Raw genomic sequence first — 22,925 nt, forward strand, 5'->3', positions numbered from 1 at the left:
TTATATATAGGTCGGTGACCATTGCACGCCCTGGAAAACAGCCAGAAGGACGTCTTTAGCCAACAGCTAAATACCACGCCAAAAGTCACTATCTCTGAAACCTTAGTTATTGTACAACCTGTCATGTTTACTGGCGTGACGATGTTTTTCTCACGTCTTACATTGGTGATCATAGCTATGTTAGTAGACATTACATGCCCTGATTAACAGACTAGAGACATCAAAGCTAATTCAGAATTTTTACAAATAAGATATCGAGTATGTCAGTGAAATTCTTCTGTCTGAGCATTCACTTGCAGCATGCCATCCATCCTCGGAATGATCTCCCTACCATAGCAATTCATTGATATTTTGTTTATCAAATTATTTTTAAAGTTTAAAAACAGCACAACTAACGCTAGATGCACACATGCATATTATTATGCACTGACGTTAACTGAGATTTTAACACTTAATTCAAATTCTATAATAAAATTCAATACCTTTTACATAACATTAGCATTGAATTGATTTTACTTCAGCTATGAATCATGCCTGTCTAAATATTGTATATCCTATAATTTAATCAAACTTTATAAACATTTTTTGAAATCAGATCAGATTTCAACAGCAAGTAAGTTATTTTTAATTTAAAGAAATGTTTACTAACGACACAACACATAGATGAGATAATTTTATATTCAGTTTGCATATATAGAAACTTGTACAATTTGTTGACCAAAAAACATAAAACTTATCTTAGATGGGATCAAACACGGAGTTGAACACAAATTTTAGTATTGAACACATTAAGTATTGAAGCAAAAACTTTATGACAAATGCTATAAAAAAACTTATCATTAACTAAAAACATATTTTAACTTAAGTCACGTACATTGCACACGTGAGATAAACTTTGTTATGCACACATTTGTTGCATAAAAACTAGCGATCTTAAACTGTCAGCTGTAGACAGGTGAAAACTTACCTGTTATATTACGGTCAAGGTCTACACCCAGAAGTGGACATCATGTGGTCTGTAAGTAACTTTCTCATTAACATAACAATACACATTTATAATGCCAAATGAATGAAACATCAACATCTATAGTCTTTACTTAATCAGAAAAAAACTTATTTTATTCTGAAATTATATTTCCCATTTATTTCCCATACAATTCCCATAAAATTCCCATACATTTCCCACGTCTCCCCATTGCCATTATTTCTATCCTTTCAATAACTTTATAAGTAGTAATTGGTCTCAATGTCACCAACAGTACCAAGACTAATCATGTCCAGCAACAAGAAGCAAATTATTTTCTTGATTTGAATTGAGTTAAGGCTGTATGCCACCTTCCATTTCATACATGATTTATCTAAATCTCCTCTAATAAAACTAATTCTGAAATGAAGTAAATATATTCTTGTCTACCTTTTAAATGCGTCATCAGATCATTCTAATCAGGCTTTGAAACCCAAAAGTAACAAGTTTAGTAATATCCTCTGAAGTTACAAATTCACAGGAGCTCGATCACAAAATGAAATACATGTCAATCAAAGGTAGCATATATCCTTAATGCAAAATTTGAAACACATGTGTAATGGGCATTCAAGTACTGGTTTAGTTGAGGGTGTCACAGTAAAATAATTTGACAATGAGGAATATTAAAAAGGAGTGAAATGTATTCTGAAATATTTGGAGATATCCCTGTACAGGTCTTGATACTGTTGGTGACATGTGAGCGTCTACAAATCAAACACAACATATGTTTCATCTCTGTCATACTCATCCGACAATGACACAGCTTTCAGCGTGGAGAGCTGATCATCGTGTGATAAATGAAGAAATATCTTCATGTAAAGACAGAATACTATAGACATGTAACTATCTGAATCTTCACCTCGATCGTCTGTGTAATGTCTGACTGTAGGGCATAGCTTCGTAAAGAGAAGTTTCATTCAGTTTTTTGCATCTTATATAAAGTATTTCATTCATACATTATTCATATCTATCTATCATGGAACCTTTTTCTGTCAAAATGAAGTATACATTGGGCTACACAGAAAAGAAAAAACGTGCAAATAATTGTTCAGTGCAAATAATTGTTCAATCTTTTCACAAAACACCTTTATTCTTGACATTTCCAGACTATTTTCCTTCCGTAACCTTGGAAATATGTCAAACAAAACCAATAACTTGACAAAACTGGGTAGACCTACAAAATTTGTTGGGTCTACCTTTGATGTCTCTGAATGGACCTAGAGACTAACAATGACATCTCCTAACCCAGTCAGTACAGAACTGAATGGCCCAAAGGGATGGATTTCATCACGTAACCAATCAAATCGAGCGGGGACAATCAGCTTGATGATTCCTCCTGACCCGACAGGAAGCTAATTTCATATAGAGGTGGTACCGTGACGGCCCATAACGGGCGATACTAATCCACATACAAAGGACCGGAAATCTCCTCTATTGGAGATAAATAAACATAGCCCTTCAGAGAGTCAAGTCTACAGAAATTAACCTTCTAGTATGTGTTTTACGAGAACTAACAATATTTGGTTAGTTCTGGTATTTTAAAGGTGACCGATAGCAACAGTACTTTTTAATAACCTTTCATTCACTGCCATTAATGAGAACACTTTTTCGACTGATAATGTTTTGGTTAAAACCAGGATTATGAAAACAAGAATAAATCACTGATCAACCATCTGAGCCGATCACCTGTGGTCTACGAAATCAAACAGGATTAAAGCACTGATCAGCCTAAAGAGTGTAACACAGCCATCGAGTGCTTCATCTCCGGCTGGGTTGTGTTGTTGATAGCTAATCGTAATGGGTCAGCGAGGTTATAATTGGTCAATTGAGGGATTATCACTGAAAAACTCGTTCACACGTAACCCCCTACCGAGATGTTGGAACAGGTGAATTAGGGGACTGTAATTGACCAATCATTGTGATGTACTTACTAATCTTTGTAGATCTAACACCCTGTTCCCAACATAGGACCTCGACAGGGGTGATAATTCACCTCTTTATCATGACTCTGATAACCTACACAATAATCTGGTGTGAAACACTAAAACATTAAAGTCCTCATACCAAAGATTCCTCAGTGTTATTTTCTCCAACTGCTCAATGTTTTTTTTATTCCCCTTAAATATATTTCAAAATACTTTCAAAATTGAACTTTTTTCCCCAAGATATAAAGCCAGCAAGCATCTCATGCTACCAACGTCCAAATCAGGGAATGTGGTGACAGTGACATGTCCTGAGTCCTAATGACCTTGAGAATTAAAACAAGGATGCATGGAGCAATCTGTAGTAGATTAACATTATCATCGGAACCCAAGATATTCCAAGGGTCCGAAACGGTCTTATTTAATCAATAGCATGATAAACATATGATAATTTCAATTATTTATATTTACTATATGAACTTCTGAATAATTTGATCTCAATTTATTGGCATTTGCCGTAGAAACCATAACAGAAGCCTGTGCGATCGCCCAGTAGAAATCAGGTGAAAATTGTAGGTAATTGGCCCTTGTGTACAACATAAGATGGAGACGATAGATATCAATGAAATACCATTCTGGTTACCTGTATTTTGTACCTGTAGTTTGTACCTGAACACAGATTTAAGGGGTAAACATGACAAGCCGCATTCCAGATCTTGTTGACAGACCAATAAAACTCTGGCCGTAAACAACACATTTTCTAGTCAATCCCCAATGAAAATATACCCAACGAACCACATGTTACCAAGGACTGGACATGTTTCCATGGTAACACCAGACAACAGTTATACAATAACCTATAGTGTAATGTTTCAGAATCTGATATCTACCTGGCTCATACTAACGAGTCGCATTACAGTCTTAAAGGCTAATAACACACCTGACAAACAGGAAGGATGTACCTATATCAATGTGATTGGTCTAACATATGAAATTATACCAAACAGGAAATCTAGCTGTATTTGGGAAACAGAATTCTACATACACATGTTCTGAACCGAAGAGGAACCTCAATCTTATCCAGACTTGAGAAATATTAAGTGAAAGGAAAACAGCAATCAAGACAAACTTCAATGAGCTGATCTCTACTATGCACATACCAGTTACTACCCAAAACATTGAACCCCTGCCGGTACAAAATGATTTAAAAGTACTTGGATTTTTTTTAAATAATCCGGGTATATCTTAAGTACACCTTATCAAAGGAATTCCACAACCCTGCAAACCGTTGAAAATTTGATAATTTGATAACAAAATTATTTTAAATTTTAGTGTGATCAATATATAACTTACTTATCCATAATTTTGTATGTATAATTGAGTATAATTGAAGTGGCCTTAAAGACCTGTAGCAGTCGGTTATCATTGAATACCTCATCAGTACCGCCCCCAGTCAAGCTGTGTATCAAACACTAGTTAGTGTTGTAATCTCATCACCTGATCTGATGACAGTCGGTGATAACAGGTGTTAACATAGTACAGTCTATATATACCACAGAAATAACGATTCTGTCATAATAACGTAAACATTCATACACAAAACTACTGACATTCCAATCCTTCTCACAACAACATTCCAATCACGAAACATTCAATATAATTTTCTGATTTATTGTAAAAAGTTACGACTGTGTGACAGGTCACTGTTTCAGTCGAGAGAACTTATCGTAAGACGAAACTTGCATTGTAGTTTCACATTGTGTTATTTTGAAATCTGTACCTTGTCCTAGATTTTATTTAAACTTCAATGACCATAAAGAGACTGATTTAAAATACTGTGTATGTACCTGTAACATCCTTTTATAACTAACTTAAATCCAATGTCAAATCCATACTCTCACCACAAGTCATTACACTGTGGTTGTACCACTAATTCTTTAATCCAACAATTCTATCGGAAATTTTCAAAATACAGACTTTGTTTAGAAATCCTATTATAGTAAAATTTGTTTGAAAATGCTCCGCGGCAAAATAAGTACACAATGAGGACCCACATGTTTAAAATCACAACAAAAGACACTATATATCTAACACACAGATTTATAATAGAAATCCCATTAAGATTTTCGATTGTTCCTAATGCCCATAAAGAGAACTAATTCCGACTAACATACCGTAATATATCGTATAGTAACAATGGAAAAGTTTTTAAGGTAGGTATACACGTGCCAATGATTAAAGTTTTGATATCTTTATGTTTAAAGTTTTAATTGACTTATATTGTAACCAGCGTGTGTACTACTAATGGTAGGTTATCGCATACCTCGGACAAAATCTCTAGACGCTGGCTTATAAATAACATCTAACAATAAGTCTCGGCTCAACACCAGTCTTCGGACTTTGTTTTGGACACACTGTTACGATTTAAATTCCTTCTACAGAGAAAATCCAAAATGAAAGAAGAAATGGCTAGACGCCAACGTGAGGAACAATACTTAGGGTCTAACTGTCAAAATATTAGAGTTGGTTAGGTATTTCCATGAGACTTAAAACAAATACTGACTACACATCTAAATATGGTAAAGAACACGGATACTGAAGCCGAAAAGTAAGAAAAACATTTTAAAGACCAAGACTTCACAAATATAACTTAATCAGAATGAACAGAAATGTAAAGAAATTGGAAAGTTTCAACAGACTTTGACTCCTGTTGATGTTACCAAGTCAAGCCTAACGTGATAGGAAATCAAATCAAAGATTGGGTAACGACATCATAGCTCGAGAGCACTTACCGTAAGAGCACCTTTAGATTATCTATTGATAGGAATGGAATGTGAACCTACTCAGAGACACAATACAGGTGTCACACCTCACAAGCCGTTACATAATGTTAATTAATACAAAAATAAAATTTTAAACATTTCTTCCGATTTAATACAATAAAACCTAAAGCCTACATGGTCTGTATTGACACAGCACGTACCAGAGGAATGTGTCCCGAATCTCATAAGAATTTTGGGGCTAGGTAAGAAATTAGCAGAAGTGTTTTCACTAATATGAAAGTTCTTTAGGTGTGTATCCACCTGTTTATGAAGTAAATCCTTACTAATTCTTTTGAGATGTTGTAAATTTATTGATATTTATGTTAGAAGTTTATGTAAAGCTGGTTTGGAGGAGACAACAGTATATAACATGAACTGCCCACTAAACCCTTCAATCCCGGGGATCAGGACAGCGAAGAAGTCTTGTTTTGCTGAAAGATTTGGACATTCCTCGGGTGCCATGCTTGTCCTAGTAAGTTACAAAAGGCCATTTCCTGTTGACTTATTCATTCAAAAGGTCAGTTATCAAACACGCCATCTTGTGGAGAATACCACAGTAGCTGACGTCACTAAATATCCATGACAGAAACATCACTAAACCTCTTCTTTCAATTTAAAAAACTAAACTGTTATTTTCTACCGTTGTGGTTTTCATTTAATTTGATCTAGCCGATAAAAGTATGCATCATGATGGAATGATCTTTACAGTAAACAAAGTGCCGTCTATATTACTCAGCCCCAGCGCCTTGACCCCACCTGGCCTTAAATGATGGGTAGACTCAGAACATATTACCTCTGATTACGGTGTGTTAAAGGCCCAACATGCACCCCATAAAACACAGCGTAACTTTGATGCAATAAAACTTAAAAACATGATGTGTGCCTGCCAGGTCACCAGTAAAGACCCAGCCATTTAACCATTTAACATTGCCTTTCTTACTTCACTAGATATATATTTCTCCTTAATAGATGTTTTTACTTATTTAATGGCAGATATACTTTATCGCTTACCAAACCCTAGTTTATAAGTCTGGCGTCAACTACGGGTGAAAGGGCAACTTCCTAATATAGCAAACCTTCCAGTTCTAACAAATTTTGGTCTTTTAAACATTCCTAAATGCTGACCAAACCTGCAGACATGCCACTCGTCAGATTTTCTCACTTTTTTTTTAGACAGGTAACAAATCACCAGGTGAGAAACTCTATTTATAGAGAAATTTTCCAAAACTTGGCAACAATTCCAAGGTGTATAACAAAACTGCTCGTTACTTCAAAAGGGCCAAGTTTGTTCCCAATGTCAAGAGAGGCTGTTTGCCGACACATTAGTTGTGACTTTTGTAACAACGGGCGTTTATCATTGCTTTAGAAAACGCTGGGAGCCCCAGCACTGGGGCCTTGTCAATAACTAATAATACAAGATCGATAACAAATTGATAACTAAACAGGATTTCCCTTGTCGGCAGAGACCAACGTTTACACACCTCACACAAAATTTAACCCGCTAATTTTTCATTTGTGGTTTTTGGGAGCCGATAAGATAGCAAACTTTTAAAATACACCATTTACCAAACTGCTACATAAATGTTCCATTTGTTTGTACCAATGTAAATTTCAAAAGAGCAAGTTTGCATAGTGATAAATAAATGGGTACACACAATCGACATGCCAGACATTTTTTGTACTCTATTCAGACACATATACTACACCAGATATCTTCTGTTGCTAAAGTAACTTCGGAATGCTGTAATTCTTAATGAGTCACAACAAATCTTCAAATTAAAAGAAACAAACTCTCAAAGTCAGGATTGTTAAGTTATAAATAAAATATTTGAAAACTTCCTTCAACATCACATTTGTCTACTTCTCAATTCATTTAAAAACTTTCTTAAATGTCATAGTTATTTCTCCATGTTTTTTCATTTTTTTGTTTTTCAAGTTCTATATCAAAGTTTTTAATTACCACTCCTTAAGATTTATTCCATTATCTCGAGAATTTTTAAATGCTACAGTATTGCTTGAGTGAAGAAATATCAAATTTTGACACTCAATTTTTGGGAAGAGCAATCTTTTCATTACCAATGAAGAGATGCTAATTTCAGTCTGACATTTGCAGAGATCGAGGTGAAATATTGTAACAAGTGACATCTGACCTCCTCACCCTCCAATTCAAGAATGGAATGAGTATTGATTGAGACTTCCCAGTCCATTGTGATCTTGGAGGGATTAGAGGTATATTCATGATCCCCCTCCCTCGGGAGGAACAGGATCAATGCCTGTACATCATCACAGAGTACACAACACAGGTAAATACACAGAAATATACAAAATAGGTAATACATCATCAGATAAAGGAATACAATTTTGATTAATGACGTCAAGAAATGTGATGTAAGTTGATCCGAGTGATGTCTATCTCCAATTACTGTCTAGAGAGAGATATACACCCACGACCGAGTCTGGCCCGTAAAGAAATGTCGACACACGACACATATACTACCTTACATAATAAATCCCTCCTAATCTGTCACTTGGCTGAACACAGAACAGCAACAGGTTTAGAAATCCAAAACGATTTTCACGTATTTAAATAAACACATCCTTTTTTAAAAATCCAGAAAATTTCAGGAATTTTCTGACGAAATCAGGCGTACATAAAATGTATTGTTTTTTTGTAATGAAGCCTGAAATAATGTGATAATACACCGGGAATTCAGAGTACAATTTATACAGGTGTATATCGTACAGGTACGCCACGGTCCTTTAAACACTGTCACTTTCCTCTTGGTGATGATGTCAATCAGACTATCCACAGGTAAAGTATACACAATTGAAACTTACACCAGAATCACTAAAACTGGGCACCAGTAATCCTAATTTCTAATTACAGGTATTGTAGGTGCCCCACCTGTTATCCAGTCCCATGCTGAATGTCCGACAGGAATAAGACGTACTGTACATATATACACTATCGTGATAGAAATAGCCTGGAGCCTCAATTCAACAAGCCCACTTCTCTCGTTTAACACACAACAGAGAACGGCATTGATATGCAAATCAGTTTTAAGTACTTCTTAAACCATAACCGGTACATGGGTTAGTTCAGGTGGCCCGATCTCTGTACACATCAAAAACACAAGCACGTTTTTGGCTGCAGCATAGTTATATACAGCCAACTTCTGGACGTGTGGTTTTGTTTGATAACACAGAGAATCGTCCAATCAAATTTCTGTAAATATCAGATTGATTACAAACACCAGATAGCTGTACAGGTAGATCAGGCGGGGCTACCCTATAACTATTTTTGATAACACACACATAAGAACACTTTCTCTTTTACCCCTTAACCCTCCTCACCGAATAAGATAGCCGATTCCTGACAACTCTACAGTTCCTGAGTCCTGACAGTTTTACAGTACAGAAAATACCTAGATAACACGAAACACTTCTGGCCTGTCAACCTCACTTAACATTTCATACTCAGATGCATTAATGAAATATTTACATCTCTGATATATCTACTCTGAATATATGTATTAATTTTTACACTTCAATTACGTTATAGTGACCTCATATTGAATTTACTACACAGACAAATATTCTTCTCCATTAAGCTCCCATTCTCTGATGCACTAATGAAATATTTAGATCTTTTACATATACTTACACTGAATATTATATATTAGTTTCATCATTTACTTTATAGTGTCCGCAAATTAATATTACCGATCTGATAATCATTTACCTCCATTAATGAATATTTCACTTCACCCATTCCCCCAATCAACACCTCCCTATGAAACACAAATTAATATTGACACTCGTTTACAATTAACATCTACCTACTATTTACTGAATTACTTAAACAAACCACACAAAAAATATCACTGTATTTGATATTACTTACACACCACGAGATCAAATTCTATCAGATTTTTCAGAACTATCTCTAAATAGACACTAATTTGACAATTAGACTTCCTTGAAATTAATCCTCGGGCATGAGTCCCATTGGAGGGTAGATAAGTACAGATATAACTGGCGTCCAATATCCCGAGCATAAAACAGATCTGTTAGGCGAGTCCAAGATGAAAACTTGGGACAAAACATTCAGACCTTGTTCATAAATTATGTGTACATATAGTCAATGAAATAGGCTGTGGTACATTAAAGACCAACAATTTAAACCCAATTTTACAATTAAAGAAAATTGATGCATATGTTAAATTGAACTTAGAGTCCAAGTATCAATGTAATTCAATATATATCTTTTTATTTATTTTTTAATCATGACTATCAATTTCATCCATAAATTGAATTAGTGAAGAAATAACCTACAAATACTACCTAATTCACCATATATATATATATATATATATAAGATTATTGATAGCAGTTTCGAGTTACTAAAATATCAGATCCCCAGGCGACAGTGTACATGTATGTAGAGGAAATACAGGAGTTTTAGAGGCAGCGATCATATTACTGTCTGCTTCTACTTGGTGCATATCTAACCCTGCTAGTGACATTACTACAGGTATGACTCACTTTCTTTGAATGTGTCTTATTAAGTAATTTACCTTTGTATTTTTAAATGTTACAGGAAACAGTGTTTAGCTTGATAGATGTTTTAACCAAATTGTCATAAAATTTGAAACGTGGACGTCCAGCAAAATCCAGTCATTTTCTACAACTTAACAAGATGGTAAGGTTTACACAGGAATACATCCCCCAGACCCAGCAAACCTTACACTGTAGGTATTACAGATACATATTTCCACACAGGCAGGTATAACAGATGTATAAAACACTGTGTGTTATTACAGTATACCATCAGACGGTGACAATTTCCTAGGTCTCCGTCACCATAAATCAGACTCTGCCAGTCTTCCCTTCACTCATACGAAATGCAAGCATACCAAATGCATAGCTTAGGTTTGAGTTCATAATTAAAATCTACTAATTACTTAATATCAAGATGGTCCAAATTCATTCATAAATGTTTTTTAGAACTTTTGAAAGTACAATTAACAATACAAATTGTTCAAATTAAGTCAAATTCTAAACACTGGTTTATTAATTAATGATAGGTAATAAACTTAGAATTTATAACATGGACAAATGGATTAATTAAAACCATAGTTCCACTGTAATTAATGCATTTAAATCTGTTTCTTTACAAATTTCAGTAATGATATAGTAAAATGTAAATAGATACAGGGGTAAATGAGGCAAAATAATTGAAATTTTCAAATTTAAGTTTCAAACTATTTAGAGTAAAATTTTAATTGTGGTGATAATTCTTAACATTTCTAGGTCCCAACTTAATATCTTTTGAATCCAATTTTTAAATAATAGCCCTAAAATCACCAGAATATATTTAACTTATCTAATAATTCAGCTAAAAGTTTTAAGTGGAATGCTGCATCATAGTTTCAATGTTAAATTTTCCAATAATTTAATTCAGTAACTTTAGATTTAAATGCAATTGAACCAATAACATTCAAACAGGAATCAGAGACTGCAAAAACAACCCCGAGCTAATATACAAACACAGTAAAGAATTTAAAACCACTATTTACATTAGACGTCTGTGAAATTGTTACAAGAAGGTGGAAGTGTTACATTTTAATTTGAATACAAGTCGCCATATTTCACCTGGTGTCACCCACTTTTGATTGACATGTTCGGAGATTTCCCTATTTATCCAGGGTAAATACACATGGAATAACAGTAGTATCAGTATGGGTAGCATTACACACTGAGGGACTGGTATCAGTCTATCAAACAAGGCTGTATACAGGGTGAACTCCCAGGTCTGATACTGGAACATATACACACTAACATACCATTTTAAACAGTAGTCTTTAATCCCAATATCAGGACATCACACCCCTCCCAAGTGGTATGACCTCACGACTGACCTCACACAACAATCCGAGGTCACGCACACTGATAGTAACCATAACAACAGTAGAGATTATAATTCAAAAAAAGGAAATCTAGACCAGTTACAATCTGGAGGCAAGAGGTTCGTAATGAGCGCACCTGGTGCCTTTAAGTGAAACTGTAACCTTTATCAGGAGCAGATAACTCTACAAGCGACTGGTGACCTGGAACCGCTATACCATAAGGTTAAACAAAACAGAGATTCTTTTCACATAATAAACATATCTTCACTCAAATGTTAATGATATGGAATGTTTATAAAAATCCAGCAGAATAAAATCCAAACTACTTTAAGTAATACTACCTACATTCACTAATTATCACAACTCGGGGAATGAATAAGCCGAATAACAATGTCTTTGTTATCATCTAAGGGGAGATAACTATGCATGCTGTCGGCCAACTGTAACAGAAGTGTGTCCTGAAATGACACAAGATTACACTAGACAGAAACCACAGCCCCATATCTGCTCTCTTGTGATATTGGAACAGCTCAACTGTGTGTACTTTTAAAACCATAGTGTGCTTTAGTGTGATAAACCTGAACAAAACTAGCCAAGCACTAAAGTATCTGATCCCCTGAAAGATATCTTAAACAGCCTTAAGGTTATTGTGTTATTGGCTCCGGAAACAGAAATTTTGGCACAAAGTTTATGCTTTATCTTCATTCATTTGGCAATAAATGCAATTGTTACATTGGATTATATTTGATATGCTCACCTTAAGAATCTGATGTTCTCCAGCAAATGGTCACACAAAAAGTTTAATGTACACATGAAGCCTTACCTTTGCTGCGACAATGCTGAGTCCCATGCTTCCGTTGACCTTGTTGAAGGTCACAGTCATGACCTCTGGCTCCTTTGGTAGCTGTGGTCTTAGTTGGCGAGGTTCTGCACTGGGAGGTTGCTGGGGTGTGGAGGGTCCCCTCTGTACAGCCTAGAACATGTATACCAGGTAAACATAAAACACAGTACTACATCTCCAACAAAGATAATTATGATCTACTGAAAACGAGAATACGTCCTTGTTTATTCGCATGCAATTAACAAGGGCCCAATGGGCCCAAATCGCTCACCTGCAATGCAGTGATCTTTTCATATATGGATCCTGCAGTTATTTGAAAGCATGCTACAGGACCAATATAATGTCTCTCTGCACTTTGGCTTTTCACTAAAAGTCATTTAAAGATTTAAGCATACTTGATCGACGTGACCTTGAATGCGAGTCAGGGTCATTCATTTGAACAAACTCGGTAGCCCTTTTATTTTTACCCCAGCATGCTACAGACCCAATATTAACTCCATGGGACTCTTGGTTATTGAGAAGAAGTCATTTCAAGATTTTAGCCTTTTTGACTCCTGTGACCTTGAATGAAGATCAAGGTCATTCATTTGAACAAACTTGCGAGCCCTTCACCCCAGCATGCTACAGGCCAAATATTAGGTCCCTGGGACTGTTGGTAATTGAGAAGAAGTTGGTAAAATTTTTAGCCTTTTTGACCGCTGTGACCTTGAATGAAGGTCAAGGTCATTCAATTGAACAAACTTGGTAGCCCTTTACCGCAGCATGCTACAGACCCAATATCAACTCCCTGGGACTCTTGGTTATTGAGAAGAAGTAGTTTTAAAATGTTAGCCTTTTTGACTCCAGTGACCTTGAATGAAGGTCAAGGTCATTCATTTGAACAAACTTGGTAGCCCTTTACCCCAGCATGCTACAGGCCAAATATTAGGTCTCTGGGACTGTTGGTTATTGAGAAGAAGTTGTTTAAAGATTTTAGCCTTTTTGACTCCTGTGACCTTGAATGAAGGTCAAGGTCATTCATTTGAACAAATTTGATAGCCCTTTACCGCAGCATGCTACAAACCCAATATCAACTCCCTGGGACTGTTGGTTATTGAGAAGAAGTCGTTTAAAGATTTCAGCCTTTTTGACTCCTGTGACCTTGAATGAAGATCAAGGTCATTCATTTGAACAAACTTGGGAGCCCTTAACCCCAGCATGCTACAGGCCAAATATTAGGTCTCTGGGACTCTTGGTTATTGAGAAGAAGTTGTTTAAAGATTTTAGCCTTTTTGACTCCTGTGACCTTGAATGAAGGTCAAGGTCATTCATTTCAACAAACTTGGTAGCCCTTTACCCCAGCATAATACAGACCCAATATCAACTCCCTGGGACTCTTGGTTATTGAGAAGAAGTCATTTAAAGATTTTAGCCTTTTTGACTCCTGTGACCTTGAATGAAGGTCAAGGTCATTCATTTGAACAAACTTGGGAGCCCTTCACCCTAGCATGCTGCAGGCCAAATATTAGGTCTCTGGATCTGTTGGTTATTGAGAAGAAGTTGTTTAAAGATTTTAGCCTTTTTGACTCCTGTGACCTTGAATGAAGGTCAAGGTCATTCATTTGAACAAACTTGGTAGCCCTTCACCCCAGCATGCTACAGACCCAATATCAAGCCCCTGGGTCTTTTGGCTATTTAGAAGAAGTCGTTTGATTTTTTTTTAGCATATTTGACCCCTGTGACCTTGAATGAAAGTCAAGGTCATTCATTTGAACAAACTTGGTAGCCCTTCACCCCAGCTTGCTACAGACCTAATATCAACTCCCTGGGACTCTTGGTTATTGAGAAGAAGTCGTTTAAAGATTTTAGCCTTTTTGACCCCTGTGACCTTGAATGAAGGTCAACGTTATTCATTTGAACAAACTTGGTAGCCCTTCACCCCAACATGCTACAGGCCCAATATTAGGTCTCTGGGCCTTTTGGTTATTGAGAAGAAGTTGCTTGAATGGAAAAGTTGACGCCGGACGGACGGCGGACGCCGCGCCACGGCATAAGCTCACTTGCCCTTCGGGCAGGTGAGCTAAAAATAATGCATACTTTAGACTATTACCATCCTCCAAAACTCCAAAAAAGATATTCACTTCTTAATTTTTAATATAGATAATTAATTGTACCCCGAATAAACTCCACTGTACTGATTCAGCCTCTATATTTAGTACATGATTAATGTTGGGACACTTATCACCATGTTTTTTTTATTTATTGGTGATAGATATATTTCTCTACTGTAGGTGCCATTGTATAAACTGCCAGCAGTGTAGTATGATGCCATGTATGGATCTATTAACACCTTTGTCATGTTTGTACTACTCCAACATTAATACATATGACAGATTCTCCATTTCCTTGTGACAGTAGAATTGTTAACAGTCGTTACCATTGACTATAAGCTACACCTCAACACCTCCTTATATTTCGGTTACAACTGGCAAGCTAACAGTAACATATTACCTAATGACTAAATTTTGGTTACAATACTCCAACTTATATCATTTATGATGAAAAATGAAATACAGCATTTCCTACTAGAAAAAAAATAAGCATAAAGCCAACCAAAGAAAGATTATAAGACGGGATAAAGGCATTATATATCGGCAAGTACTTTCTAAGAAGAAGCACACACTAATGCCGTGTAAGAGGTCAGCCTCAGAGACCACACACTAATGCCGTGTAAGAGGTCAGCCTCAGAGACCACACACTAATGCCGTGTAAGAGGTCAGCCTCAGAGACCACACACTAATGCCGTGTAAGAGGTCAGCCTCAGAGAACTCTAGTCACTGTATCTGTTACTGAAAGTTAAACTAGAGCGAACTTGATCTTTGTACTCTACACTTTGAAAGCAATCCCATGGAAACATTTTCTATAATAATTTTAAAGCATGGTATGGAGTTTCAGTGTGATCTGCCAATTAGGAAGCGTAAGTTTTCATGCAGGAAATGATTTTTTTTATTTATAGTAACAGTGACCTTGACCTATGACATTTTGACCTGAATTGACACAAAAATGACCACATAGAACGCCTATAGCTACCTATCACAGCGCAGCGGCATTTAAAACATCAGAAATGTTGTCTGCATTCTGAGAAAATGTCCAGAAAATATGAATTTTTAATTCAAATAGATCGCTGTATAGGATAATGTTTTCTCGATCTTTACCTGGACAGGGATAGCCACAATTTTACCAGCCTGAGATTTTCTTATCCTAGGGTTACGACAAGCTACAGGTGCTTTTGGCACATGCTCAACAATACAATGACATCACATTGAAAATACATTGATGTCACCTCTACAATTCAAAGACATCATGTAATGTTAATATTAAATACATATGAGGGTATTAGAGGGTAAAATAATCATGCATACCCTTGGAAGTGAGACAGGGGCTCTTAACCCTTAGGGTAAAATTCTTAAGCTGCCAAGCACTATTAAATGCTGAAAAGCAATCTGGTTCTGAGATATCATACCTTCTCTAAAACCAACTACTAAGGAGGGTAGAAGAGTTTGTTAAACATGGGAAAACCACTTTTAGTGAAATTTGTTGTTATTGAGGCCGTAACCTATAGGCCTGTGACTAGCTCTCTGAACCAATCGTATTGCATGTCAACCATGCATGCAATAGAAAGCATGATTTCTAAAACTAATTCACAAAATGTAGGTCATGGAAACTAGAAAAAAATTATACCTGTTGATTGCAATTGTTATATTTCAGCAAAACCATTTTACCTTATTGCTGACACCCTATAAAACCTAATGGACTCTGCACCTCTTTGAGATGGATAATGCTAATACGATTTACAGGTCGATCAGCGTACAAATCAATTACTGGATACAGAAACTTGGTCTGTCATTATAACTACAGATCACACAGCAGCTCCCTATAGATTTACATGATCAGCGAACCTTATTAGACTTGTAAACCATCACAGGTAACTCAAGTCATCATGCAAATTACAAACATAACAATTTACTTGTGTCATAAATATTTCATACAATACAAGGAATGTTTACACTACAGCATTAAACCAGACCAAAAATCAATGTTGTTGGAGGCCATAGGTATATCTAAGAATTCCAGTAGGAGAGTGTGAATTGTCGCAACTAATCACCACCAATCAGGCATCAGTAAGATTTACTAGGCCATCAATATTCTTTAACTTACAAAATCCCCTTAACTTCAAATTTCCCAAAGAAAAGCATTATAGAATTTAAGGAAGGTTCCTAAACAATTTTTTCCCCTTAAATTCTGAAATTCTTAACGATGTAAAATTTTAAGTTATGGAAATAACTTGTGTTTATCTCCTATGGATGTTAAGTTTGTACAGGTAAAGTCACCCTTCCCAGTCAGCTCTAGGAAATGTTCGTGATCCATTCCCCTATGTAGCTATATTGGAAATCCCAGTTCCCTAGGAACATTAGTCCTCACCCTCCTAAGCGTAATTGGCCCCAGTTCCCTAGAAACATTAGTTTTCGCCCTCCTAAGCGTAATTGGCCCCAGTTCCCTAGAAACATTAGTCTTCACCCTCCTTAACTTAATTGGCCCCAGTTCCCTAGGAACATTAGTCCTTGCCCTCCTAAACTTAATTGGCCCTTAGTTCCCTAGATACATTACGTTGCAGTCCTCCATACCATGGATTGATTTGAATCCTCTCCAGATCCCTGAATCACTCATTGGTTCGCTACAAACATTACTTCGATAACCTGTTGAATATGTTTTAATCTCATTCAAATTCCTAAATAGGGTCTCAGATCCCTAGATATACTACTTTGGTAACCAGTTGGATATGTTTTAATTCCCTCTTGGTCTCTGAACCACTAATATGTTCCCAGATCCTTAGAAATAATTCTTTGGTCACCTGTTCAATATGTTTTAATCCCCTCCAGATTCCCAAACCACGAGCAGGTTCCCAGACCCCTACAAACATTACTTTGATAGTAGTGTTCCTAGCTCCCTACAAACATTACTTTGATAGTAGTTGTCCTGGTTCCCTACAAACATTACTTTGATAGTAGTTGTCCTGGTTCCCTACAAACATTACTTTGATAGTAGTTGTCCTGGTTCCCTACAAACATTACTTTGATAGTAGTTGTCCTAGCTCCCTACAAACATTACTTTGATAGTAGTGTTCCTAGCTCCCTACAAACATTACTTTGATAGTAGTTGTCCTGGTTCCCTACAAACATTACTTTGATAGTAGTTGTCCTGGTTCCCTACAAACATTACTTTGATAGTAGTTGTCCTGGTTCCCTACAAACATTACTTTGATAGTAGTTGTCCTGGTGTAGCGTCCATCAGTCATATACTGACACATTGGCGTGATCAGTCCCATCTTGGACAACTTGCGCTTACAGGACATTCCTACAGTTCATCTTCTGTGTGGTCCCTAAATGAATCCTTACAGGGAGTCATGTGGTCCTTGGAATGATCCTGGTCTACCGCCAATCCCAGAATTCTCTCACAACTTCCTCATTATGGTCATGGTCAGATATGGTTTGTGATATTGGTCAAAGGTCAAAACCTTTGCAGAACAAATTTGATTTCCATGTTTCTCAACCTCTAAAATCTCACTAAATTCTAAGAAAACAGAATGTTTTTCATCCTACAATCCTGGCTACGGATCTAACAACATCAATAAAATGGTCATTTTCGAGATGTTCCAATAATTTGATGCCTCTATAAATCTGTAAGTCAGCATCCAATAATTCAGACACAAAAAAAGGTGTGCCTGACATTTTGATTTGCCTGACAACGGATATGTGATATCTAGTCTTTCTCGATCTCTTGTTACAGGATTTGATACATATCAACCACTAATATTGTCTCTATTTCTATAAACAGAATCGTATCAAACATATCTGGTTGTAAGCACCTTAGTATGACTCCGAGAATCCTCAGCACAATAAAACCAGTGGGCACGGCAACAACTACCTACACAAACAGGGTCATTTCTCAATTACTTCCCAGGATAATACTGCCCTGATCATGTTCAATTTCTTATCCTAATGATAACTTATTGACCTCTTTAACTCCAGTTTGTTGATAACAGGTCGACATATTCAACTCCAGTTTGTTGATAACAGGTCGACATATTTAACTCCAGTTTGCAGATAACAAGTCGACATATTTAACTCCAGTTTGTTGATAACAGGTCGACATATTTAACTCCAGTTTGCAGATAAAAGGTCGACATATTTAACTCCAGTTTGTTGATAACAGGTCAATATATTTAACTCCAGTTTGTTTGTTTAACTCGTGTTTTCTGATAACAGGCTGACAAGTTTACTTCCAGTTTTCTGATAATTGGTTGACAAGTTTACTTCCAGTTTTCTGATAATTGGTTGACACGTTTATGTTCCAGTTTTCTGATAATTGGTTGACAAGTTTACTTCCAGTTTTCTGATAATTGGTTGACAAGTTTACTTCCAGTTTTCTGATAATTGGTTGACAAGTTTATGTTCCAGTTTTCTGATAATTGGTTGACAAGTTTACTTCCAGTTTTCTGATAATTGGTTGACACGTTTATGTTCCAGTTTTCTGATAATTGGTTGACAAGTTTATGTTCCAGTTTTCTGATAATTGGTTGACAAGTTTACTTCCAGTTTTCTGATAATTGGTTGACACATTTATGTTCCAGTTTTCTGATAATTGGTTGACAAGTTTACTTCCAGTTTTCTGATAATTGGTTGACAAGTTTACTTCCAGTTTTCTGATAATTGGTTGACACGTTTATGTTCCAGTTTTCTGATAATTGGTTGACAAGTTTACTTCCAGTTTTCTGATAATTGGTTGACAAGTTTATGTTCCAGTTTTCTGATAATTGGTTGACAAGTTTACTTCGAGTTTTCTGATAATTGGTTGACACGTTTATGTTCCAGTTTTCTGATAATTGGTTGACACGTTTAATCCAAGGGCCTTATGTTGAATCCACAGTGTAGATAATTGGTCAACATGTATCCGAGTGTTTATTAAGAGTGATTTTACATCATTATTTCAGCCAATGATCTGTGCTTTACATGCATTCTAACCAACAATCAACTGACCACTGGAGTCCAGCTCCATCACCATGGAAACAGTCAGTCGTCAGTACTATAACAGGTTAACTAGACACACCAGCACTACAGGTAGTCAATATGTAACATTTACACAATCACATTTCTACGACGAGAAGTAGAGCTGTCCTTCTGAAACACGTGTCCAAAACAGTAATCACACCAACATCATTTATACACTGTTCTAGAGAGCTAAAAACCTATGTGCCAATACATTGACTTCACATCATTGTTAACTTTCAGCTGATATTTACAACGCTATTATGCAATGTAATACCAGCAGAGAACTCAATCTCATTGACAAGTCGTTTATCTCAGATCAGATACTGGGTAAATATCACCTTAGATATCAGAAACTAACCACAGATCCGAGTTGTGATTTCTACAAACTACTTGTTTTACAAGTTATCTAACTACAAAATAATTACGATCATATTTCTGGACATGCAGCAATCTCGTAAAACCCAACATCAGGTTTCACATCAAACAGAGCCAGTCCTTTGGCAAACATAGATAATTGGTGAAAATCAATACTCTAATCAATTTTTTCTCCTGGCTTCATTAGACTGTGCATTCACATTACCATCAACTGCCTGCAGCTAAGTTTAAATCGGTAATAAAATCTCTTATCGGCTCTTAGGCATCATCCCTGTTGTTGCTCTCCGGTATTATTTTTATCACGGTTTCAGGTAATATCTCTGTCACAGCTATCTGGACACATCATTATCACAACTCTCAGCTAAAATTCTCATCACAATTCGAAATCACCAGATACATTACTGTTGCTAAAGGAAGTCTGAGATTGTACACCATATCAAACCACTGGAAAACTGTCCATATCAAACAAGACAATCCTAAATCTCCAGTATTAATATTATTCATTAGTTCTTGGTAAGTTCAACACATATTCATCAAAAGATGTTTCGGATTGAATGGCAATTTTTCCCTGGATTAAAAATTTCTCATATGGGAGAGAGAAATCAATGTAAGAAAATTACCACCTTATTTCATCTTTAGCACTGCCGATAATTGATGTTTGATCCTTGGTGTAGCAGAATTATTACATTATCAGCCTCTGTGTCGGAGCTCCATTAACACTTAATCCAATAGGTGTAGCAATTTCCTGGATATCACAAATCCCAAAACAATAGGATAACAATTATCCCGATGAAATGGCGGTAAAACGTCATCAATCTCAATAAAATGTCATCGTCCATTCAGAATAACATATTTTCTCGGAAATATGACCTTGATAACAACTCTTTCAATGCAGTTTACCATACTAATGAATATATCACACATTTCTTCCTTAACAAACTTCCACCAGGAAAATTCATTGACTTTAATAAATGGACCCATTCTTAAGGCGGTATCCTTACTGCTGTGACTAGTACTTAGACCACAAAGAAATCTGATCCAATATCATCCGATCCTTTCCTGACATTCAAGCTCACCACTGGTTGTCAGCTATGTCAATGCTAATGCCACGAAACCTTTCATAAATTCTAATTATTTCCATGGTAACAGGTATTGTCCACAGAAGTCAAGCTTTGGTATGAGGCTGATTTAATACCAGAACAGCCATATAGACATAATCAGTTACTGAGTGGGGGATACACTCTGTCAAGAACAGCCATATAGACATAATCAGTTACTGAGTGGGGGATACACTCTGTCAAGAATCCCCTGCATCAAGATGTAAATAAATCAATGACAGCTTTATTTATTCAATTCCCCTGTTTTGCAAGTAAAAACATTATTTTTTATTCATTCTCAAAGCTGAATTTAATGGGGTTTTTTATCTATTTAAAACATTTGTGCATAATTTTTGTTGAGGATCAAATATTTACTGCTATAGGAGTATATAACCACGAGGTTGAACAATCTATACTCATCTGATGCTCAAGTCATACTAATAGAACTACAACAAGAATTGTACAATCAATACAATCACTATTACATCCCGGTAACAAATCATAAGTTTTATAGAGATTGCTTTAACACAAAGTAATGGTACAAGGCTTTTTCTTATTAGTTTGGGATGGGGCCTTTTATCTCATTTTGGGACTAAATCTGATGAATTGCAAAAGATTTTTTTTAGGAGAAAACTGCAAATTTTTGGGATTTGGCTTAAATATGAATTCATTACAATTGGGAATTGGCCCATTACCGACCCCAAAAACCCACAGAAAAATCCCTGGAATATCACCAGACAATAAAAATATTTACTGCAATACTGACAGAGAACGCCTACGGACAATCCAAATTTATGCAGGCCTGATAACTATAAAGGGCACCAGTGTGTGACCACTGGAACTATCTTAGAATTACAGCTGTTTACTTTTACTTTCTTAATAAACAACTGTAAATATTAGTAACACATCTCGCAAAAATTATGAACTTTATCTGTATCTAAATATAAGGAAGAAGATCATGAACTAGAAATGGTGGCCATGGTGACTTATACTTCCACATCAAGCTCAACACAGATTATAAAAAAAAAACAAAAAAAAACACAGATTCCAATCAAAATCTGATTTACAGAAAATTTGACTTGGACACAATACAATGGAACATATTACAGGGGGCATTTTGAAGAAACAGACAAAAGTATACCAAGAAACAGTGACCAGAAGCTTGACAAACAGGACGAGACAACAGGAGGTACATGGGCCTGAATGGTCACCTGACATCTGATCCCTATGACCTTGAAAGTCGGTCAAGGTTATTCATTTGAACAAACTTGGTAGATCTTATCTCAGCTAGCTACAGGCCCAATATTATAAGCCATTGTCTCCTGGTTATTGAGAAGAATTCCAAAATGTAAATTGTTTACGAATGCACAACAAACAAACCAAAAACAAATGCAATCGGTCACTCACGACTTTTGTTTCAAGTGACATAACAAAGGAAAGTGACAAGTGTTAAGAGTAAAAGTTGACCCCTTAGATCGGGTTCAATTCCATTGATGTTCCAGTACTATTTACAATTAGATGCTGGCTGGGCAGTGCAGTCAGTGTGCTAAATTTCATAGCTGTCAGGACACCTAGCTTTGTGACCACAATGTCAGAGAAGGATAGTTGATAAATATTGGATTAAGAAAGCAATAGCATGCTTATTTTAATTTTATAATAACTAAGGGATTCCTTTGTGTTTTCAATGGTATATTGAGTAAAATTTGTATTTCAAGTCAGTTCCAGTGTTAGCCTCTGAACTACATATCTACATGTACCCATTTAGATCTAATACAAATCAGTACGAGACTGGAGTTTTGTTTTATTGTACTGGATCCGGGATCTTGAGGATAACGGACAAAAACAGG

The 22,925-nt window shown here is 36.0% G+C and overlaps 1 protein-coding gene across 3 annotated transcripts in view; it reads right to left on the reverse strand.

The window, feature by feature from the left end:
• LOC117327259 (afadin-like) overlaps positions 1 to 22,925 on the reverse strand; it is an 82,229-nt gene that overhangs the window by 17,272 nt on the left and 42,032 nt on the right. For all 3 annotated transcript variants that reach the window (XM_033884166.1, XM_033884165.1, XM_033884164.1), the window contains exon 17: positions 12,501 to 12,650. In XM_033884166.1, the coding sequence (XP_033740057.1) occupies positions 12,501 to 12,650 (150 nt within the window). The remainder of the gene's footprint in view (positions 1 to 12,500; positions 12,651 to 22,925) is intronic.

This window comes from Pecten maximus, chromosome 5 (assembly GCF_902652985.1).
Source record: "Pecten maximus chromosome 5, xPecMax1.1, whole genome shotgun sequence".
NCBI lineage: Eukaryota > Metazoa > Mollusca > Bivalvia > Pectinida > Pectinidae > Pecten > Pecten maximus.